Raw genomic sequence first — 23,480 nt, forward strand, 5'->3', positions numbered from 1 at the left:
TAGATGAGTGAAAAAAAAACAGTATTTGTTATGATCAAGGGGATCATAATCTTTATTTGGAGATGCTAACCTATTATGGATTCACTTGGCAATTACCCACTCATTTTGATTAGATATGTGGAGATTTCTATGCACTGTTGAATATTTCCTGATGCATTTTTCCCCAATATATAATGCATTTTCTGATTACTTGCAATGCTGATTTTCACAGGTGAAAAGCAATAAGAATGTTTAAGTGCTGGTCAGCTGTCTTGGTTCTTGGATTAATTTTTCTGGAGTCAGAAGGAAGGCCAACCAAAGAAGCAGGATATGGCCTTAAATCCTACCAACCTCTAATAAGATTGCGACACAAGGTACAGTCACCCTTCTGAATTTGCTCACAGTGCCTAGCAGTTACGAACTAAACTACTAGGTGTCTGCTTTATTATACACCTAGGAGCACTTAGTTCAGTAATGCCTTCAGAATATAATTTCCATATAAAAGTGCACATTTTAAAACATGGAATGGTAGTAATTTGAAAATTTATAATTTTTGAAATTAAATATTTCTTGACAAAGTACAGAGAGGGCTCATTGAAAAAAATCATTAAAGCTTACATTGTCATAGTAATAGACTTATAAAAATAAGTAAATATGTTAAGACTTAATCAACTAGTTTCTGTTATTCCCACATTAAGTTTAAAACTTTTAAAATTAAAGCGTAAGTGTTATGTTTTTTTAACTTGCAATAAAAGTAAACAAAAAAGGCTGTTTATACCAGCTGGAGATGTATAGGTTGGCAAAGAATTAGTATCTATAGAAATCTAATTAGACATTTTAATTTCATACAAATCATAACTTTAAGTTCTTTAATATTGGGGAAATACTTCACTTCCCTATGTTAAATCATTTCAAGTATAAAATAAATTGACATTTAGGCTTACTTTAATCATATAGATTATGTAGTTACACTAATTAAGCTAGTGCTTTTATTTTAATACTAGAGCAACTTTAATGCTAAAGTAAGTTTTTATTCAATCAAATTAAAAGTTTATAATATATTTTGATTTTCATAGAAAGTAGAAAACAAGACAAAAACTAACATGCTAATTATGGTAAAAAATATAGATTTAAGATTTTCTTATGTTGTCTCAAAAATAAACAAACCTTGAAATAAATATGAATCAGTTTACCCCTGAATAGCATATGTGTTAGGGGTGCTGACCTTTGTAGAGTCAAAAATCCATGCATAGCTTTTGGCTCCCTAAAGTCTTAAATATTAATAACCTACTGTTGACTGAAGCCTTATTGATAATATAAACCATCAAAGAACATGTATTTTGTACATGTGTTATATACTATATTCTCATGATAAAGTAATGTGAGAATTATTTATATAATTACATTAAAATGTTATTAAAATTTAAAGGAAGAAAAAATACTTTTATAGTATAGTACTATATTAATTTTTAAATTGTGTGTAAGTAGACCTGCCCTGTTCAGACCTGGGTTGTATACTTGTAGAAACACACACATATTTACACTGCATCTGTATACGTTGCATATAGTCTTGCTGAAATTCTTTCATAATATTATAAGATTTTGATAAAGCCACTAATGTTGACTGGGATTTTTATGTGCCAGACTCTACGGTAAACTCTTAAATGTAGTCTTTTATTTAATCTCCAAAACAATCTTCTAAAGATGTATCTTTTCATTTTCAATATGAAAAATCAAAATTTCTAGAGTTGTTAAGGGATTTTATGAATGCATACAGTTGTTAAATATATTAATTGACTAGGGTAACATTCAATATAGGTTTGATAGCCAGAAACAATAAAATAAGTAAAAAGTGGAAATGTACTTCAGTGTTAAAAATCATTGTTGATAATTGATCTTGTTCCACTATCTTTCAATTATCATTTGTGTCCCGTACGTCACAAAAACTCGGTTTTATCCTAGTCTAAAGCATAGAGATAATAACTCCTTTGTGAATACTCTCAAAACATATTATTAATACAATGTATTAGCTCATTTTGTTAATACCAGTGAATATTTATTCTGTGCTGTTTATCTACCCCAAGTTATATGTCTTGAGGTCAGAAACTATGCCTTTCTAATCCTTTCATTCCTGGAGCCGTGAACATAATAGATACTATTTAATTGACTCCATGGCAGAAAAATGGCCAGTAGAATGCATGGCTATGCTGTTTTTATGGTTCTTCTGCTAAATATAATACGACAGGTTTTTATATGTCAGTGCACATTTATAAACAAACCATTTTGAATTAAGTTTGGATGTTGAAGATAAATTATTTATCATGCTTTGCTGTGAGATTTAGTAAACCTTTAAATAAAAGAAACAACACAATGAGTTAAGCCTATTTTAGAAACACTAATAATCACCAAAAATAGTCAAAGTTACCTTCCAATCTTTTCCATTTCTCTGAGTCTCACACCTAAATAGTTACAGCTAATATATGATTACTGATATTTAAAAGCAGAGATGCAGAATGTTAGTAATAGCTAATTTTCAAATGACTTAGGACTGAGGTAAAATTAAACTATAAAAGTTATTTGTGAGTGTGTATGTGTGTGTATTTGTGAAAGCGTGTACTTGACAGGAGAAAGAGAGTTATACAAGTCCCTGTCAAAACCTTACCGAGTAATTTGTGCTCACTAGCAACATCCCCACCCAACCACAGGGAAGCGCCTTTATTTCCCCAAGATCTTGATAATTAATACCATTATAGCCTTTATTTCTATTTGAATCAATCATAATTTGGATCCCAGAAATGACCTGTCATCCTTTTTTCCACTGATTCCCATTCTAGTTGCATCTATTGGTAAGGCTTTCCCAAACCATAATTAAAAATGGAAGTCACAGGTGTTTCTTACCTCCCGTTTTAAAATATATTTTCACCATTTGTGATGTAATATATATATGTGTGTATATATATATATGATTTTATGTATAGATATATATAATTTAGATATTTCCTTCCATTATGATGTGAACTACTATTCATCATGCTATACTATAGCACCTAGAATTGTGTTAGGCACATAGTCAACACTTAATAAATATATATTGAATGAATGATTCCATCTGCTGACTAGAATAAGGCTAAAATCATATATATATGATATGCATATATCATATATATGTGATACATAATTATATAGTTAATTATAATTAATAAATTAATTAGATATTTTTCTGCTTATGAGAGCAAAATCAACAGAGAATACTTAATAAAATGTTTTAAAAACTATTTTAATAGCATTACATACATTAATTTCCTATTATTTGTTATTTATTAACCTTCCATTTTATTTAAACTGCAAAGAATATAAATGCCTGTATTTCTGTAAGGCTTAGGGATGGATAACATTTTCATTTTTTGGGTTAGGCCTCACTGTGTTCAATATATTTACTGACTAGAAACAATAAAATAATATGTGTGATAAATTTTGAGATATATTAGATATTTTCCACCAGAGAGGTGTCAGTACTTTGAGTATGAACAAATACTTGTTTAGAACTCATGTTTCTCAAATGTTTGCATGCCACTGTATAAAGAATCCTCTCTGGGGAACAAAAAGTGAAATGTCATTTATTTGTCAGATTACATAGAAATATTACAGATTTAAATATAAATATGTGTACATATTTATATCATTAACAAATATATGTATGCATAACATTGAAAACATATTTGTCTGAGTCTCAAGATAAATATGAGAACCGTATAAATTCTTCATGCCATTTATAGAAATTGTAATTATAGTCACAGTATGTCTGAAGGAGCTGATCATGTATTTCAACTGTGTGTTTATCCAACAGGAATTTATGGAACACATCAAATGTGGGGGTTTAGTAGTTCTATTCTATACATTAGGTCATTTAATTGTTGTATATTCCTATGTAATAAGTGGTTTATTGTTATTCCATAGTTGAGGAAACTGGAGTTCACAAATGTATAGTAATTTTTAATGCCACATACCTAGAACGTTAGGAGAAAGGATTTGGGATTTAATACACAGACTAAATAGCTTGATGCAGAGTACATAATGAAAACTTTGTTGTAGTAATTTGACCTGGTTACCACGTATTTCCTATTCTCCCCACATTCCGATCACATGGCAGGAAGGTTGGATTTCACGTCCTTCTGTGGTTAGATGGGACTGTGTGTCTAGTTCTGGCCAATGAGTTAAGTGCTATGGAATGCATCTGGGCTGAACCATGTGATTCCAGTTTTAAAGTGTTCCCGAACTCTCTTTTTCCTCTAGCATTTACAAACAGCATCAAGGTAGTGGTTGCTTAATCACCCCAAGTTTCTAGATAACCAGGATGAGTAAAACAACCAGGCAATTAGTGTTTGTCTTGAAATGAGAAATGAAAAGAGAAAAAAAACAAAACACTTTTGTTTTAAACCACTGAGACTTGGGAGTTGTTTATTGCCTCCCCATGACCATAGCCGATCCTCACCAATAAAGACAGAACTAGAACAGAACTACTCCTATCACCGAGTCGGAAATCCTGGGTTGCTTTTTCTGTTCCATTTTGGCTTCTTGTTTCATTTCCACTCTTTGGATTTTTCTTACACTATTTTCTCTGTTTCTTCCTTGTCTCTACTTCTTGCTGGCTCATAATTTCCCATCACACTGTAACTTCCTATTGTATTTATGCCCCTGTCATATGCATGTCCTAATGATATTCTAACATATTGCTGTAGGCTCTAATTGGTAGGCTCTAAATCCTGTTAGGAACAGTACCATATCTTACGTGCCTTTTCTTGCCTACAGCTCTGATCACATCGTTGCATTGTTTGCTGCTACTCGAAATCAAAGTCAGGCTTGAAGGAACATCTTAGGAGGACAATAGGAATGTTCTTTGAGGATAGCTAATGGGACCACTCAGAGATCTTAAAATTCTTACATCTTTATGTGACCAGAGAGTGCCATGTCCAGCTTTATGGTACAAAGCTACCCCTGCAAACCCAAAGTGGCTTATGACTCCCTTACCTCCTAAATCAAAATGTTTGTCTATGAGAGTAGTTACTGTGCAAATAGACAAAGAGTTGGCATAATTTAGTAAGTCCAGAGAGTGTTGCTATGCACCGTAGTGCAATATAATTCAAAAACATCATTTGTGGGAGACAATTTCTGACTTTTGGTATTAAAAAAAATGATAGCTGTGGATTGGTGAAGAGTAGCAAAGAGAACTCTAGGGAAGGAGACAAATGTCAAACAACACATCAAAACCATGACTGCTAAGAGGCTGGAAACCTTCAGGCAAACCCAGGAGCATTATTTCCTGATTGAGGAAAAATTTTGTCATTCCATCTGAAATATCTGACTGCTTGCAGCATGTTCAAGGGAACGCCCTTAAAATGTTAATATATTTTGTGGAGGTCAGGAAGCAATTTAGCACAGTATTTAAGAGCAAAAATGGTGGTGATGAACGGAGTGGAGAACTGGTCAAATAATTCATTAAATATTAAAGATCATACTAATTGGGATTCCTGGGTGGCTCAGTGTTTGAGCATCTGCCTTTGGCTTGGGTCATGATCCTGGGTCCTGGATCAAGTCCCACATCAGGCTCCCCATGGGGCACCTGCTTCTTGCCCTGCTTATGTCTCTGCCCCTCTCTCTTGTGTCTCTCATGAATAAATAAATAAAATCTTTAAAATAAATAAATGCTATGCTAACTAATATATTGATATATTTATTCCATAGTCATCATCATGGCTGAATATTATTAATAAATCTAAGATTTTTTTCTAATCAAGGAAATTATGTTTGAAAAATAAGAACATTTTGAAATTTTATTTCTCAGAAATGAAATTCCAGTGTTAACTGAGCTAAAATTCCAGTGTTAACTGAGCTAGTTCCCAGAGCCTGATTTCCACAGGGCACTATAAATAGGACCAGGTTAAACCAGCACATACCACAGGGACTGTTACATGGGAAGATCTGTGAGTTGAAGGACACCAGTTCTATAGTATGGGCTGTAAGCCTGCCTGTTCTTTGCACCAGAAGCACACATTATTTTTATTATATGGGACAGTAAGTATTCCTGCCCTTTGCTGTGACTGGAGATACAATCTCTCTCCTCTAAGGCTGTTAACACACTTGCTCTTTGCTCTCAAGAGAGACATTATCTCTAAGTTTCAAGGCAGTTTTTTATCCAAATATCCTTGAACAGCTAGTCCAGAGCAAATGGCAGTCAGTGTCTCTGTTCAGGAGGCCTGAGAAACATGAGGCACCGTGGGGATTGTCTCCCGATGCACATGGAGAGGACCATCTTTAACAGGAGGTTAGAGTTACCATCAAGTGTATCTATCTAAAACCAAAATTAATGCTGTGTGCACCAAGTACACGGTTATGGCTTCATCCTACCTTTTACCTGATTAACTTTGTCCTTTCTTGAACTTTAAGGGGAAAGAAATATTTCACTCAGCTCTGGCTTTGTTGCTTGCATGTTTGTTCTTTCAAACCAGAGTATATTTGAGAAACTGGGGGAAAATTGGCATGCAGAGGGCTGAATCCTTTTGCTTAGCAAAAATAAAACAACAAAGGAATGTATCCACCTTCTAAAATTCTCAAGATGTGGACCTGCTACAGAAAATTGTCATTTGATCCTTTCAAGAATGAATTCTCGAAGCAGTACTGTTATAGTTGTATAGGAATGTGTGCAAAAAGGATCCTCCCTTACACTTCTCTGACTCTACGTTAAAATTTTTTTGTAAATCCTTAAAAGTAGCTATAACTTGAACAAATACAGCTACTTTCCATTGAAGATTTAAAGTTTTGAAATGTTAAAAAATGTGATGTTTTAGTATTCTATTTACATCTATTCACAAAGTAAAATAAAGTACATAAATAAAGTCAAATTTATATAGTACATTAAAGTCAAGCTTGTCAAGATTTCAGAAAACTCTCCTTATGTATCAGCTTTGGGCACATATCATGCTTTCTATCACCCTGGTATGGATTTTCAAGTGACTTGAATTACAATGCTTCCTTTTATCCAACACCATAATTTTTTTTTAGGATTTTATTTATTTATTCATGAGAGATACATAGAGAGAGAGAGAGAGGCAGAGACACAGGCAGAGGGAGAAGCAGGCTCCATGCAGGGAGCTCGAAATGGGTCTTGATCCCCGGTCTCCAGGATCAGGCCCTGGACCGAATGTGGTGCTAGCTAAACTGCTGAGCCACCCGGGCTGCCCCCCAACACCATAATTTAAAAAATATCCTGATAGTCAAAAAATGGCTTTACTCCTGTTTTTCTGAACATTGATCCATCTACTGATCAAGAAACATCAGAATATCAGGACCTATGTGCTCTGAAAGAAGTTTGTCATTACTGTTTATTTTCTTTCGATTGACTTCCAAAGCCTTCTTATCTTTAAATTTTTCGATCTAGTTGTCTTTTGTTACCGTTTCTGTGGAGAGGATGTCAGCTACATCGTATTAGTTTGCTAGGAAAGCAAACTATTAATATACCCTCATTATCTGCTAATTAAGCACATTAGGCTACCTCCTATTCAAAAAACAAAATATAGGTATGTTGTTTTTAAAGGGGTTCAATGGGGGTATACTAAACTGTAGATGTAGGAAAAAGGGTTGTAAGTTAACAGGTGAATGAAGTAAAAATATATTTATCTAATCATTAATATTAATATATTGCAAGCTAGCATCTTCATTCAGTACTTCAATGTGTAAATTAATTATACATTATTTTGTACATCTTTCATTATTAAAATTCTATTGTGAATTCAATTAGCAAAGCTCTCTACTATAAATGAAAGATCCTGATTTATGAGCTTGGCATTCAGCATGTTTAAAAGATAAACACCCTATGGTATATAAACCACAACTGAAAAGTGTGGTATTGGTTTTAACTAATGTTACTCATTGCTTATTTGGGGCATCAGTTCCTGTATATGAGCTGAGAGTTAGGGTTTTAGAGCCATTAGACAGTAGAAAATATTCAATTCATTATATATATATATATATATATATATATATATACATACATATATATATATATATATTTATAAAAAACACACTCTTACAGATAGGAAAGCCGGGGGCCTGGGAGGCAAAATTCTTTGTTGAAGATCATACAGATGGGTGTTGCTCAACTAAGATTAGAATCTGGATTTCCGGGGCACCTGGGTACCTCAGTGATTGAGCGTCTGCCTTTGACTCAGGTCATATCCCAGGGTCCTGGGATCGAATCCCACATCAGTCTCCCTGTAAGGAGCCTGCTTCTCCCTCTGCCTGTGTCTCTGACTCTCTCTCTCCATCTCTCATGAATAAATAAATAGAATTTTTTTTTTAAAGAAAGAATCTAGATTTCCCATCTTCTAGGACGGTTTTGTTTTCCTTTAGCACATTGCTCCCTTAAATTAACCTGTTTCTTCAAGTCCAGGTTTTAATCAACAAAAACATGCATTCACTCATTATTTCAACAAGTATGTATTAAGTAGCTGCTGCACACAAGATACTGAGCAAAATGATTCAAATTAAGTTCTTAGATACACGTATTGGTTTGCCTGTGATTATTGAAGTAAACATCTCAAATGAATTGATTGAAAATACAGGAAAAGACTTTAATATACAGCAAGGGGACCAGCCTACAGGGACAGCCAGTTTGCTTCATAGACATTGGTTTCAGGGAAATAAATGGGAGTGACTATGCATATTTGCTGGTCGAGGCACTAGGAAAAACAGGCTCAGTTGAGATGTTGAACTAGTCACCAAGCTGTCTGAAAGCGACCGAGAATTTATCAGTTGTGTGGGTTAAACAAACAGCCCATTCAGAGATGGGGCTGCCAATCATTATACTAACAACTGGTAGAAATAACGAACAAAAAAAGGTCTACTTCAAACATTCTGTCAGAAGTTTGCTTACATATGCTCTAAGAAATGCTGGCAATGTGGTTTTGTTTTCTCCTGAGGTAGGGACCTCTTTTGCTCTTTCTCAATTTTTAAAATAGGCTTTGTCTTTTTTATTTATTTTTCCAAAATAATTCCTTTTTTATTTGTTTTTGTATCTGAGTGTGGTTGACTCACAACGTTATGTGAGTTTCAGGCATACAGAATAGTGATGCCACAGCTCCGTACGTCACACTATGCTCACCGCTCCTTTTAGAGCAGTGGTACGTTACCACCCAAATTGAGCCAAGAGTTCAGAATGCCCATGTCTGTACACCCCCCTCCTGCACTATCAACATTCTGCAAGATATTTTGTCCATTAGGTTTATACTTTTTTATAAAAAACACACACAAAAGCAAGTGTTCTGACAATACTAAAACAAATAATTAAATACAACAATGTAAAGCTTGAAAGTATATTATTTGAAGTAATATAAACATTTCATTGTGTAAGGGTTTAGGAAATTTTTGAAAGGAATTATGTATCCCTTATATTTGGTTTTTCCTAAATTTTGGAATGAAATTTTAAGTATACAGAAAATTTGAACTTTACAGTGAATACCCATGTAACCAAGACCTAGATAAATATTTTATTATGCTTGCTTCTCATATATGTTTATTTGTGTGTATCACCTGTCTTTTCATTTATTAATCTATCTTATTTTTTATTCATTTCAAATTATATTATAGACTTTAAGATTTTCTTAAATACTTTGGTACACATCATTAATTAGGGTTAAATATTTAGAGCTTTTTTTTCTTTTGAGATACCATTTATGCTCAATGGAAAGGCCCAACCTTTTATCTTTACTTTTTGAATTTTTATGGAAGTTTACACTTCTACAATAAACATCAAAATACAATTGTATCAAAATACTGAAAGGCATCAGCCCCCTGAAAGTTCCCTCATATGTCTTCCCTGGCAATCTCTGACATCTTCATTCACTCTGAGGCCACTAATATTCTGATATTATTCACCATAGTATAGTTTTACCTGTTCTAAAATTTCATGTGAATGGGACCATAGTATATATTCCTGTGAACATAAATGTGATTGGAACTGTTATGAATAAAGTGTCAATGAACATTCTTGTACAAGTCTTTTTGGTTGTGTATTTTCATTTTCTTTGGGTTAATAGTTAATAGTTATTAGCAGTGGATTAGGAATTTTTCCTTCAAAAAGAAACCACCATGGGGTGTCTGGGTGACTCAGTCAGTCTGGCTCTTGATTTTGGTTCAGGTCATGATCTCAGCAATTGGCCTGCGTTGGGCTCCAGGCTCAGCAGGGTGTCGGCTTGAGGATTCTCTCTCTCCCTCTACCCTACCCCCTCACGTTCTCTCTCTCTCTCTCAAATAAATAAATCTTAAGAAACCACCAGCACTTGTAAAAAAGATGTACAATTTTACATTCTCAACAGAAATGTATAAAATATCCAGCTACTTTACATCTATGGCAACTTTTCCTGTTCTTTGTTTTTAATTTTAGCCATTCTGAAGAGTGGTATTTATTATAATTTTAATATGAATATTTTTGATGACAGGTAGTGACATTGACAATTTTTTCATTTGTATACTGATTTTTCATAAATTTTGTTTTATGAAGTGTCCAAAAATTTTTGCCTATTTAGTAATATTGTTTATCTTTTTCTTTTTTTGGTTCAGTCATTGAAGTCCTTTATATTTCCTCAGTTCTTTATAAAATATGTAATTATTTTATGGAAATACTACTTATATCACTGTAAAATTTTAAACTACATATAGCTACTGTTAGAGTCTTTAGTGTGATTTAATAGAAAACAATGTGAAGACAATAAAAGGAGTCTATCTTTGGACAGAGTTATAAATGTTTGTAAACAAATAATAATCAAAAGCTATAACCCTTAACACAAATTAGATTTGGCTAAAATAATGCCATATTTTATTACAATGCATCTGAAGATATATATTGATAGATCTTTATATCTATGTATATTTATATATGTGTATTTAGGATTATATATATAATTATATATTAATATATAATAGTATATATAATTTAAAGTATCACATTTATTTCACTCATATTTCATTGTTAACAGATTAGGAATTCATCTATTGCAGTTGGTTTATGAGCCACTTAAGTTAATCAGTCACAGTCAAGTTAAAATCTAGAATACTATTTCCCTAGTATATTCCTTTATGACTCACTTCTGTGAGATTAACAATATACAAACCAGAAATGGCAGAAATAACATTTACAGGAAGGAATTAAAACTCCACTTAGGAAAAGAAAGAATAAAAGGACATATAACTATTATAATGAGAAAATGTCTCTTGTCTTATCATGTTATATTAGAGTTTTAACAAGTCTTAAAAATGATGTGCTATTTCATCTTTGAAGAATAAGAAAGTAAAAGATATTTAATCCTACTGGGTTCTACATTCCTGTCAGTTCTATAGGTATGTAGCAAGTGTTAATATAACTTCAGTAATATATCTCTAATTGTATCAATTCTGTTTCATCAGTTGAATAATGTTGACTTTTTTTATTTTTGTATTCATTCTTAAAGTTTATTTTGGATTTATAGATATTTGAGAAATACATATGAGTAAATTTTATAATTCTAATTTTTTAAAGTTTTTATTTATTTAAATTCCAGTTAGTTAACATACAGTGTAATGTTAGTTTTAGGTGTACAATATAGTGAGTCAACAATTCTATATAACACCTTGTACCCTCCTTAATCCCCATCACCTATTTAACCCATCTTTCCTGCAAACCTCCCATCCTGCAACCCTCAGTTTATTCTCTAAAATTAAGTCTGTTTCTTGGTTTTCCTCTCTTTCCCTCCCCTGTGTTCATTTGTTTTGTTTCTTAAATTCTTCATATAAATGAAATCATATGGTATTTGTCTTTCTATGACTGACCTACTTTGCTTAGCATAATACTGTCTAGATCCATCTGCATCTTTGCAAATGGCAAGATTTCATTCTTTTATTTCTCGGTGAGTAATATTCCGCTGTGTGTGTGTGTGTGTGTGTGTGTGTGTGTGTGTGTACGTAGGCTACGACCAATGTGAAAGAGGTTACTGCCTGTGTTCTCCTCTAGGATTTTTATGGCTTCAGGTATCACATGGAGGTCTTTTATCCATTGTGAATTTATATTTGTATATGGTGTAAGAAAGTGCTCCAGCTTCATTCATTTGCATGTTGCTGTCCAGTATTCCCAGAACTATTTGTTGAAGAGATTGTCTTTTTCTCATTGGGTGTTCTTTCCTGCTTTGTCAAAGATTAAGGGACCATATAATTGTAGTTTCATTTCTGGGTTTTCTATTCTGTTCCATTGATCTGTAGGCCTGTTTTTGTTCCAGTACCATACTATTTGATTACTACAGCTTTGTAACATAACTTGGAATCTGGAATTATGATGCCTCCAGTTTTGTTTTTCTTTTTCAAGTTTGCCTTGGCTATTCATTGTCTTTGTGGTTCCAAACAAATTTGAGGATTGCTTGTTCTAGCTCTGTTAAAATGCTGTTGGTATTTTGATAGGGACTGCATTAAATGTATAGATTGCTTTCAGTTGTATAGACATTTTAACAATATTTATTCTTCCAGTCCATGAGCATGGACTATATTTCGATTTCTTTGTGTCCTCTTCAATCTCTTTCATCAGTGTTTGATAGTTTTCATAGTAGAGATCTTTAACATCTTTGGTTAGGTTTATCCCTAGGAATCTTACTGTTTTGGGTGCAATTATAAATGTGGTCTATTCCTCAATTTCTCTTTCTGCTGCTTCATTATTGGTGTAGAGAAATTCAATAGATTTCTGTATGTTGATTTTGTATCCTGCAACTTTATTTATCACCCCTAGCAGTTTTTTGGTGGAATCTTTTGGGTTTTCTACATTGAGCATCATGTCATCTGCCGATAGTTTGACTTCCTTGCCGATTTGGATGGCTTTTATTTCTTTTTGTTTTCTGAATTTTTCAACTTATTAAGCTTATTTATGTTTAAGCAATATTATATGGAAAAAATTAAGACATTACTTGTCCACAGAACCATTTCTTTCCTTTGAATGGAGAACATGTCTTAATCAGGTATTAGAGATACTAAGAGAAAGAGTTTGTAGACTCTATGAGTGACTGTAAGAGATTACTAGTTTCCATTCCATTTTACATTTAGCTTATGTTTACATGAATGTGACCAAGAAATAATACATGAAAATGGAAGGCAAGCAGAAGGTTGAGCAGAAAACCCTCCTTATTTTACTCTCTCTTGCCTAGGACATTTCTCATTTATTTTTATCTATTTTGAGTCATAAAAAGTTTTATTTGGATAAAATATGCTTGTTACATAATAAAAATTAAATATTGAAATGGATCATCTTAATTACCTAGTGGTTTTGTGAATTACAGTTTCAAGTGGTTTAGCCAGTACTAGAACTCAAATTTTTTTTAAAGATTTATTTATTTGAGAGGGAGAGAGAGTGAGCAGGGAGGAGGAGTAGGGGGAGGGAGAGAGAATATCAAGCAGACTCTCTACTGAGCACAGAGCCTGATGCAGGGCTCAATCCCATGACCCTGAGATCATGATCTGAGCCAAAATCAAGAGTCAGGTGCTTAACTGACTGAGCATCCCGGGTGCCCCCCAAAACTCAAATTTATCCCCAAAGGATGAAGATAAGCTAAAACCAAATATGTTTTAGTTAATTAATTACTTTTAGAGAGAGAACGTAAGTGGGAGACAGGGAGAGAGGGAATCTTTTTTTTTTTTTTAAAGATTTTATTTATTTACATGAGAGAGAGCACAAGAGCCAGAAAGAGCATGAGCAGGGGGGAGGGGCAGATGGGGAGGAAGAAGCAGACTCCCACTTTGGGATCCTGACACTGTGTTCCACCAGAACCCTAAGATCGTGACCTGAGCAGACATTTAACCAACTGAGCTACCCAGGTGCCCTGAAAGAGAGACAAAGAGCCTTAGGCAGAGCTCAATCTCCTGACCCTGAGATCATGACCTGAACTGAAATCAAGAGTTGGACTGTTAACCAATATACCATCCAAGTGCCCCAAAAACCAAATATATTTTTTTAAAAAATTGAAGACAGCTTTTAAAATAGTTTTCTTCAGGAAAGAAAATTAAATCTTTTGAAAAACATATTTACATTTATTTGTACAACCATTACAAAGGCATCATGAAACTGAAAGTTGAAATGTATCTTGTTTGTCTACACATCTGATATCTTCATTTGACTAATGAAAAATTTAGGGTTTAATTGTTTTGTTCCCAAATTGCTAAAGTCAAGTAGTGATAGCTTTGGAAATAGCATTCATCTCTTAACAAAGAGTAGGTAGGGACACCACCTATTAGGGACATCTTTTTTGATGTATTTGTTTTAAACACTATCATCATAATTATGCACATGCAGTACCTATATGTATTATATATACAAATATATACAGGACATGCATATTTTTACCAATTGTACTAGATCTTCACCTCCTTTCTTTTTTTTTAAAGATTTTATTTATTTATTCACGAGAGACACACACAGAGAGGCAGAGACACAGGCAGGGGGAGAAGCAGGCTCCATGCAGGAAGCCCGATGCGGGACTGGATCCGGGGACTCCAGGATCACACCCTTGCGCCAAACCACTGAGCCACCAGGGATGCCCAGCTCTTTTCTCTTCAAAGCTTGATATGCCAAGTAACCATGCATTATCAAACAAAACAAAAGAAAACAAACAACAACAAAACCCCATTACCTTTTAGTTCTCCCTTTGAAATCTCAGCCATTGCTTAAGCCCATCATTATAATACAAAACAGCATCATTAAAACATAAATAGAATTGGTTTTGTGCTATAGTTCAAACCCTGTTGTTGTGTCTAGTGTTCCTCTTTTGAGAAAACTGTTCCTTAAGATCCTACGATTTTTACTTTTGATTGATATAATAAAGTCCCTTATTCACCTCCCAGAAGTCTGTATTCATTGCCCCTGAGAACATTATTTCTGTGAAATGTTCTGCTGAAAATGGATTCTAATGACCAAGTCATTTGGAGAAAACTGCATAGTATGCTTCTGTGGAAATCCACAATGCACAAGAGCATATTAAAGTCTGAGAAGTATTCTAAACTTTGCTTAACCTAGAATTTCCCAACTAAATGGACTATGGAAAATTTTGAACACCTCCTGGTATTCTAGGAAACACAATTTGGGGAACTGTGCTCCAGTGGCTTTAGACTTAATTGCTGCTCTACATAGCAGCCAACTTCAGCTTCTCTTGAAACTAACAATATTCAAGATCTGACTTACTCTCATTTTATAGTTATAACAATAAAGTAGTATAATTTATTTTTGCTTGGGATGTCTGGGTGGCTCAGTGGTTGGGCATCTGCCTTTGGCTCAGTGTGTGATCCTGGAGTCCCAGGATCGAGTCCCACATCGGGCTTCCTGCATGGATTCTGCTGCTCCGTCTGCCTATGTCTCTGCCTCTCTCTCTCTGGTCTCTCTTGAATAAATAAATAAATAAATAAATAAAAATCTGTAAAAAAATATTTTTGCTCTTTTTTATCAGTCTCTATTTTATATTTATATTTTATATTATATTTAAATTTCTCTAGAAAGGGAATGTTGATGTTATGGTTTAAGAATTATGATGCACATATCTTTTCAAGTTAGTTTTTGTTTGCTTTAAATCACATGCTATGTGTTAATCACAGTTCTTTAAAATCTTGCTATTAGTAATTAGACTGTATTAAATAAAAATATTGAAATACACTAATATTTACTAGTTTAATTGAGGTAACAGGTACAGTGAAGTACATAGATCATCACTGTGCATTTATTTATTTATTTTAATATTTTATTTATTCATTCATGAGAGACACAGAGAGAGAGAGAGGCAGAGACATAGGCAGAGAGAGAAGCAGGCTCCTGCAGGGAGTCCAATGCAGGACTCGATCCCAGAACCCTGGGATCACTCCCTGAGCCGAAGGCAGACACTCAACCACTGAGCCACACCCGGGTGTCCTGTCACTGTACATTTAAATACATTTTTACATGTGTTCACATTTGCAGTGCCACCACTGCAATTATGATACAAAATATATCCTGCAATCCAGAAGGTTCCTTTTGTCATCTCCTGAAGGTAACCACTATTCCAGACCTTTTGCCATAAATTAGTTTTGCTTTTGAACTTCACATAAAAAATGAGATCCTGCTACAGATATTCTTTCATGTATGGCTCATTGTTTCTTTTGCTAAACACTATGTGATGTTTATCTATGTTGATAACTGCATTGTTGTTAGTTACTCTATAGTGTCCTGTTGCACAAAATTCACAATTTGTTGTGTGTTCTATTATTGATGGATATTTGAGTTGCCCTAGTTTGAGACTATTATGACATTCTTACATAAGCCTTTTGTTGGACATATGCAGTTATTCCTCTTGAAGTGTAATTGTAAGATCATGAGGTTGGCATATATTTTGCTTTAATAGATAATGCCAAAGAGTTTTCCAAATGTTTGTGCCAACATATTTGTTTTGTAAAGTATTTCAGAATGACTTAGTAATTATTTTAATTCTAGATCTTTCTTTTGTCTACCTAGATGGAAAAAATGAGATGTGAGCAGATGTTATATTATTGTTGCTGCTGACTAATGATTGAGCAAAACAATTACAGGATGATTAAGTGACTGAATATTCAGCTTTCAAGAAAAAAATACTGAAATTGAACTCCAAAATTTCTTATTAACTCCATTTTTGAAAGTTTAATACGATGTGAGTTAGTATGCAATGTCTGACTCAGAGAAAAGAGTCATTTTTTCATTGCAAATTTACCCTAATTATAAACAAATCATATACGTTTAAATTTTTCTTAAAGTTATTTCCCCTTTTTGATACATGAAGAAACTTAGTGATTGTCAATTTAAGCTTCTTACAGCTTTTGTACATAATATAAACATCAAAGTTCCTAATATATATTTAATATAACATAATCTTTTAGGTATGGCATTTTATATTTGTACTCTTTAAAATAAAAGGTACTTCAAGCAGTTTCCATCTCTTTTCAATCCCTATTGGGATTGACTTCAACTTTTTTTTTTTTTTGTAGTGTTTGCTGGTAATTAGTAAGACAGGATTTTATTATAGAAAACTTGATATCACTGAAAGAGTATTTACTACTGCAAAGTATAATGCTTTATATATGAGAAGTCTGAAGTTTCTCAACACACATTTGACCTGTTACCTCATAGTCCTTAGGCCAGTCCAAATTTACTTGAAGTGAAAATTAGCCTAAGAATCCAAGAATAGTAAAGCTTTACAAAATCAACAAATATAAAGCAGGAAAAAAGAGGACTGTCATAGTTTGATGGTTTACATTTGTGTAACTAGGGTACCAAAGTACCCTTGTATTATAATACCCAGTATTATTAATTCGGGGTTTCTCACCTACACTTTTAGTCTGATTCAGCTTTGAATGCCCCTTGATATTTATTTTTGAACGTCTTATTTTCTCATAATCTTATTGCTATTAATTATAGATACTTATTGAACCTAGTTTATTGAAATTACCTAAGCTTATAACATGTAAGCCCCTATACCACTGGGAGACATAGGCTCAGCTATCTTTTGAGTTATGTGCTAATTGGTAGAACTGGGTTAGTTTCTAAATGAAGCTAATATTGCTTATTTCTTTTTTACTTATCAAAATCTAGAAAAATGATGGTCAGTTCCGGCTGATACGATGAAAATAACATAGACTGAGTTGCTTCAGTGACATTTATTTGTCACAATTCTGAAGGGTGGAAAGTCAAACATCAAAGTGCCAGTAGATCTGGTGTCCAATGTCTTACTGGTTTATAGGCAACAGTCTTCTTACTATATCATCACGTGGCCAAGAGAGATGGAGGAAGCAAACATTCTCACATTTCTTCTAGTAAGAGAGTCAATCCCATTTATGAGGGCTCCATCTTCATGAACTAATCACCACCCATATACTGTAGCTTCAAATACCATTGAATTGGGGATTAGGCATAAACATATGAATTTGGAGGTAGACACAGATATTCCGTCCATAGCAGTGATCTGAAAATTAGTGTCATTATTGTGTTCTTGCTGGTATCAGGAGTGTAAGCCATGTGAAATGAAATTCTGGCAACAAAATGATCATCTGTTGTGAATTTTACCTGTTACCAGTTTAAAATGATAACATATTCTACTGACCTGTAACAAAAAACTTGTATCTAGTATCCTTAGGATGAAACATTACACAAACCTGTAGAAGTAGATTGTGTATTTCTGTCAAATTTGATTTTTTTTTAACAATCTAAGATTTCAAGAAAGCAATTATAGGTATAGACTGATTCTAAGGGCCTCTAAAGCAGTGGTTATCAATCTTGACTGCGTATTAGAATTACCTAGGAGCATATAAATATGCAGATGTCTGATCCATTCCCTTCAGAAATTAAATCAGCACTTCTGGGATTATGTCCCAGACATGGAAGTTTATAAAGTTTTCTGGATGGCTCTAAAGTGCAGTCGGTAGACAGCCACTGTGCTAATGGCTAGAATTCTGTATCAAAGTGTTGAATGTCAAAAAGCCATAAGAATATTAATTTGTATTTAAAAAGTAATATTAAGTATTTTTAATTCTTTAATTAATTAAATTAATTAAATTAATTAAATTTAATTTAGAAATACTGAAAACTCTGTATTATAAGATTTTATATTCTCTCCCCATATATTATTATATATCATTTAAAATATAGATTATATGAGGTATATAAGATATATGTCATAATAATATATGGAGAAAGAATATAGAATTCTTATACAATAACAATATATGGGAAGAAAAGACCATATGGAGAGAGGATATAGAATTGTATAGTACAAATTTCTAAATTAAAAAAATATACATACTATGTTCACATGGTGTATGCATATATGCTATAATATGCATATGTTTACATTATTTGTGAATATGTGTATGCATAATTTAAATATAACCACTAAAGAAAAATGCTTTTATATAAAAGGAAACCCACTTTGGTGAAAATTTTGTACTGCTTGTGAATATTCTTACTACTGCAGTTGTTGGAGGGCCAAAGAAAGTAATAATGCAACAACATTAAACAGATAGAATGTTAATATGTGATGGATGAAATGGAAAGTTGACTCTAATATGTCTATAATACTAGCGGAGGAAAATCAAATCTATAATCTGTCAAGCCACAGACAAGGCCTGGAGAATGAGCCCCAAACAATGTAGAAGAACAGAACTTCCAGAGGGAATGTTTGGATCATCCCTTTAATTAACATCCATTTAATTGCAAGGTTGGCTGGGGGGAAAGTGCTTAGAGACTTTTAATGGCAACTTATGGTGAAAGGAATCCCCGAAGGAGCTAAGCCCTTTGTTAAGGATAGGTTGCTTCTGTTTGTAATTAGGAAACTATATTTGATTTAAGCCATAACTGATGGCAGTTGAAGATTATGAAACATATACCTATCTAAGGCTTAGATATTTAAAACCTTCCAATATTAATAAACTCTAATGTAAGGATGTATTAGTGCAGAGATTTGAAGGGCGTATAGTACTTACACTTTCAAGGAGATAATGTATCAAACAAAAATCTTGAGGTAACCTCAGGACGCAGTGGAAGTGCATAGGATGGTCATTCAACCTGGTTTTGAGGGGTGGTATTAGTGAAGAAACAACTTAGCTCAAATTTGAAAGAAAAAAAAAATGTTGGTGTTACTTGGTAATAAGAAGGGATAAAAGAATTCTAAGCAGGAGGAAAGATACATTTATTAAGAAACCCTGAGAATGGGTTCGGTGTTTTCAAGAATTAAAATACTTGACATAGGGAAAGGACTCAGTTTATTTTTATTTTTTAAAAGATCTTATTTATTTATTCGTGAGAGATACAGAGAGAGAGAGAGGCAGAGACACAGGCAGAGGGAGAAGGAGGCTCCATGCAGAGAGCCTGATTCGGGACTCAATCCCGGGATACTGAGATTACACCCCTTAGCCAAAGGCTGATGCTCAACCACCGAGCCACCCAGGCGTCCCAATGACTCAGTTTAAAGAGGTGAGGAGCAGAGAGGTGATGGAGGACACTATATAAGCAGTAGTAAAACTTCTGAATTTTATTATAGGATTGAGATGGAGCCAATGGGCAGGATTTAAGAAATAACAACATAAAGTGAGTGATTTTATATACCTTAAAGGTTAAAAATATTTTTCTAGTTTTTAAGGTAACAATTTTGTTAAAGAAGCTAACTTTTATCATGCTTCAGTTCATCATACTTAGGAAAGGCCATCCTGCACAGTCATCTGAAATCAAACTGGGCTTGTGTAGATAGGGGCTTAACCTGCCTGAAAGTTGGCAGTGGTATTACAAAGCCACTTCCTTAAGAAAGTTCAGAAAGTATGGTCTCAGAATCAACCCAAGTGATATCCTTTGGGAACTTGTTAGAAATGTGAATTCTCAGATTCCACCCAGATCTGCTAAGTCAGCCTTCCTGGTAATTCTGACTCATGGTAAAATTTGAAAACTATTGCCTAAAGGGAAAAGCATTAGTCAAAACGTTGCATTTTCTTCACATGAGGATTTTAACATAACAAGGTAATTCCCTTTCCCCAACATAATAAATGACAATTTCTAATAATAAGTATTTAAGAATTTTATTCATAATTATTCCTTCTCTTAACGTAAGATAGTTGATTTACATTATGTTATGTCTTTTGGGTACGTTAAAAGCCATCCAGTTCACCAGAGGATTATCCTCTTCTAGGTTGAATACTCTCAAATATGCCTGATAAATAGTCATTCTGCTTCTACGGTTACATTGAGTAACTTGCAACCACCTTAAGTGGGTAAAACTCCTCATTGCAACTTTGAAAATCTGCTATTTTGAACTAAACTCTATCTCGTTGTAGCTTTCAATTACTGGTGCTAATTTAGCTCGGCAGATTTTTCATAAAGTAATGTCTTCTCCACAGAGAAGCCCTTGAAATATTCGAACATGGCTGTCATATCCCCTGAAATGCTCTATTCCTCAAGCTAAAAATCTCTCATTCTATTACCATTTTTCATATGAATTTGGCTTCAAGTTTCTCTGTGTTCTTTACTCTGCTGACCAGGGTTCATTTCATCCTTTTTCTGCAAAATGTGGTGCCTGGAATAAAACTCAGTGTCTAGGTGTGATCTTCCTCCCACTAAATTCAAACTTCTTTCTGGATATGACATCAGTACATTAATAATGAATTCGTTGTTTCTTTTCCTTTCTTACCCATCTTACAAAAGACCATCCACATTAGGTACTCTAGAATCTACAATCAAATATCTGATTTCGTGTTTTTGTATTTCTTTGGTTTTTATTTGTTTAAGGGGAAGGTGTTTTTCCTACCATGTTGTGAAGTCCGCCTATTATATTGTGAATTTGGCAGACTCTGTATGTTGAGAGGTAAACCAGTTAAACCTTTATTTTGGTTAAAGGTCAAAAATCCTGTTTCATACATTTTTTTCTATTTTGATTCATTTTATTCTCAAATCTGTTATCATTTTGCATATACCTGTCTAAGGCAATTACTACAGTTTAGAAAATGTTGATTCAGTTGTTGATATTGAAAATGTGAAAAATTATTCAAGTATATGCAAGGCACTGAGTTGTTCTAGAATCAGCCTATGTAATTCAGCATTCCGTAATGATGGTATAAAATGTGTTCATGACACATACATATGTGAAATGAGTATCTACTCTATATCTCCTTGCGAGAAGGGGAAATAAAGGGAACATTTAAAAATTAGTATATGGTGACTTTTACTTAACCCATTCTGCTTTCTATAGAGTCTCTGCTTCTAGATGTCCAAAGTGTCATTCAATAATTGTTTTTAAAAAAATTGTTTGAAACTAAATTTAAGCTTTTCTTTCAGTGATTTGATATATCTGTATTTTGCTTTGTTTTGTTTTTGGAGAGGAGGGAATGGAAAGAAAGGAATTCATTTAGACCATGAAGTTTGAACTTGACTGAAATAGAAATATTTCGTTTTTATAATCCCTTTAATATTATTCCTGGGCTTTTACTTTTTATGAATATTTTTTGAAGATTTTATTCTCTCTAATGAAGGCAAAACACAGCAAAAGCATATCAAAGATGTTTTCTGTCTGCAAGACGATCATGACAAAACAACAGACCTATTATTTGCCTGATTTTCCCCAAATACAAGCAAAATTATAAACCAATAAATAGCCAAATGGATTTTTCTCAACCTAACTTTAATCAATTGGAGTAACCTTATGTAAAGCACTATAAGAAATGCCCAAAACAAATGTTTCATTTGGGCAGAATTTTAATTGCCTTTAAAATTCTCATATTCAGTATTTCCCTGGCTATTCGGGATCTTTTCTGATTCCACACAAATCTTAAGATTATTTGTTCCAACTCTCTGAAGAAAGTCCATGTTATTTTGATAGGGATTGCATTAAACATGTAAATTGCCCTGGATAGCATTGACATTTTCACAATCTTAATTCTTCCAATCCATGAGCATGGAATATTTTTTCATCTCTTTGTGTCTGCCTCAATTTCTTTCAGGAGAGTTCTGTAGTTTTTAGGGTATAGATCCTTTACCTCTTTGGTTAGGTTTATTCAAAGAGAATTAAAATCTGGTTTATTTTCTCTGAGCGGAAGTATGGTAGTCATGATAGTGAAGATGAGAATCTGGAGAAAGTTCTGAGCTCTCTGAATGCTGCATTTTATATACTCATACTAGTGCATTTCTTCACAGATTTACTCAGATTTGGTGCATTAGTAAATTAAGTTTTTATAGAAACAAATGAAAGAAAATTTCTATCAAAAACAAGTTATGTTAAAATATCCAAAGAATAATTATCTTGAAAATTTACAGGATAATGTGTAGTGCTAGGTATTATTTATGTAATAGCATTCAACCAAATATCACATATAATTTATTGCATTTTCTTTAATTATAAAACACTGCTGAAATATTAACTTAATCTTTTAGAATCTTATGTTATTATTTTCTTAAACAGAAGTATTTGTTAAACACATGAGAATGAAGTTTTGAGGTCCTTGAAAAAAGATAAAAATCTAAAGCTCTCAGATCAATAAACATTTTGAAAGACATAGGGGAACCAAAAGGGGAAAAATAAATCCCCCAGGCCAAATACATTTGGGAGAAACCACAAAAATTGCCACAAATTCAGCATTAAAAAAGTAATAAAAAAGGAATTACATTTTAGATAGTATCAATTTTCAAAAGCATCTCACAGAGGTATAAGCCATAATGCTTAAAAAAGTAAATATATTAGAGCATACCACATAGTCAGTATACCAGAAATGAAAGCTTTACAAATATTCTATATATTGTTAATGTTGCCTGGAATACTAAGGACATAATTGAGTAAACAATATCTATTATCAAAATTGAAGCAGGAAAAAGAATAGCAAAAGTAAATTTGTGGATATTTAAGAAGAAGGAGAGGGGAAGGACACCTGGGGGGCTCAGCAGTTGAGTGGCTGCCTTGGCTCAGGGCATGACC

At 33.4% G+C, this 23,480-nt stretch overlaps 1 protein-coding gene across 3 annotated transcripts in view; it reads left to right on the plus strand.

Annotated features, from left to right (window-relative positions):
• The first annotated feature begins 227 nt into the window (after positions 1–227).
• Positions 228–23,480, plus strand: part of FSTL5 (follistatin like 5) — a 635,479-nt gene continuing 612,226 nt past the window's right edge. For all 3 annotated transcript variants that reach the window (XM_055336519.1, XM_055336520.1, XM_055336521.1), the window contains exon 1: positions 228–353. In XM_055336519.1, coding sequence (XP_055192494.1) covers positions 228–353 — 126 coding nt within the window. The remainder of the gene's footprint in view (positions 354–23,480) is intronic.

This window comes from Nyctereutes procyonoides, unplaced genomic scaffold, assembly GCF_905146905.1.
Source record: "Nyctereutes procyonoides isolate TBG_1078 unplaced genomic scaffold, NYPRO_anot_genome, whole genome shotgun sequence".
In the NCBI taxonomy this organism is placed as follows: domain Eukaryota; kingdom Metazoa; phylum Chordata; class Mammalia; order Carnivora; family Canidae; genus Nyctereutes; species Nyctereutes procyonoides.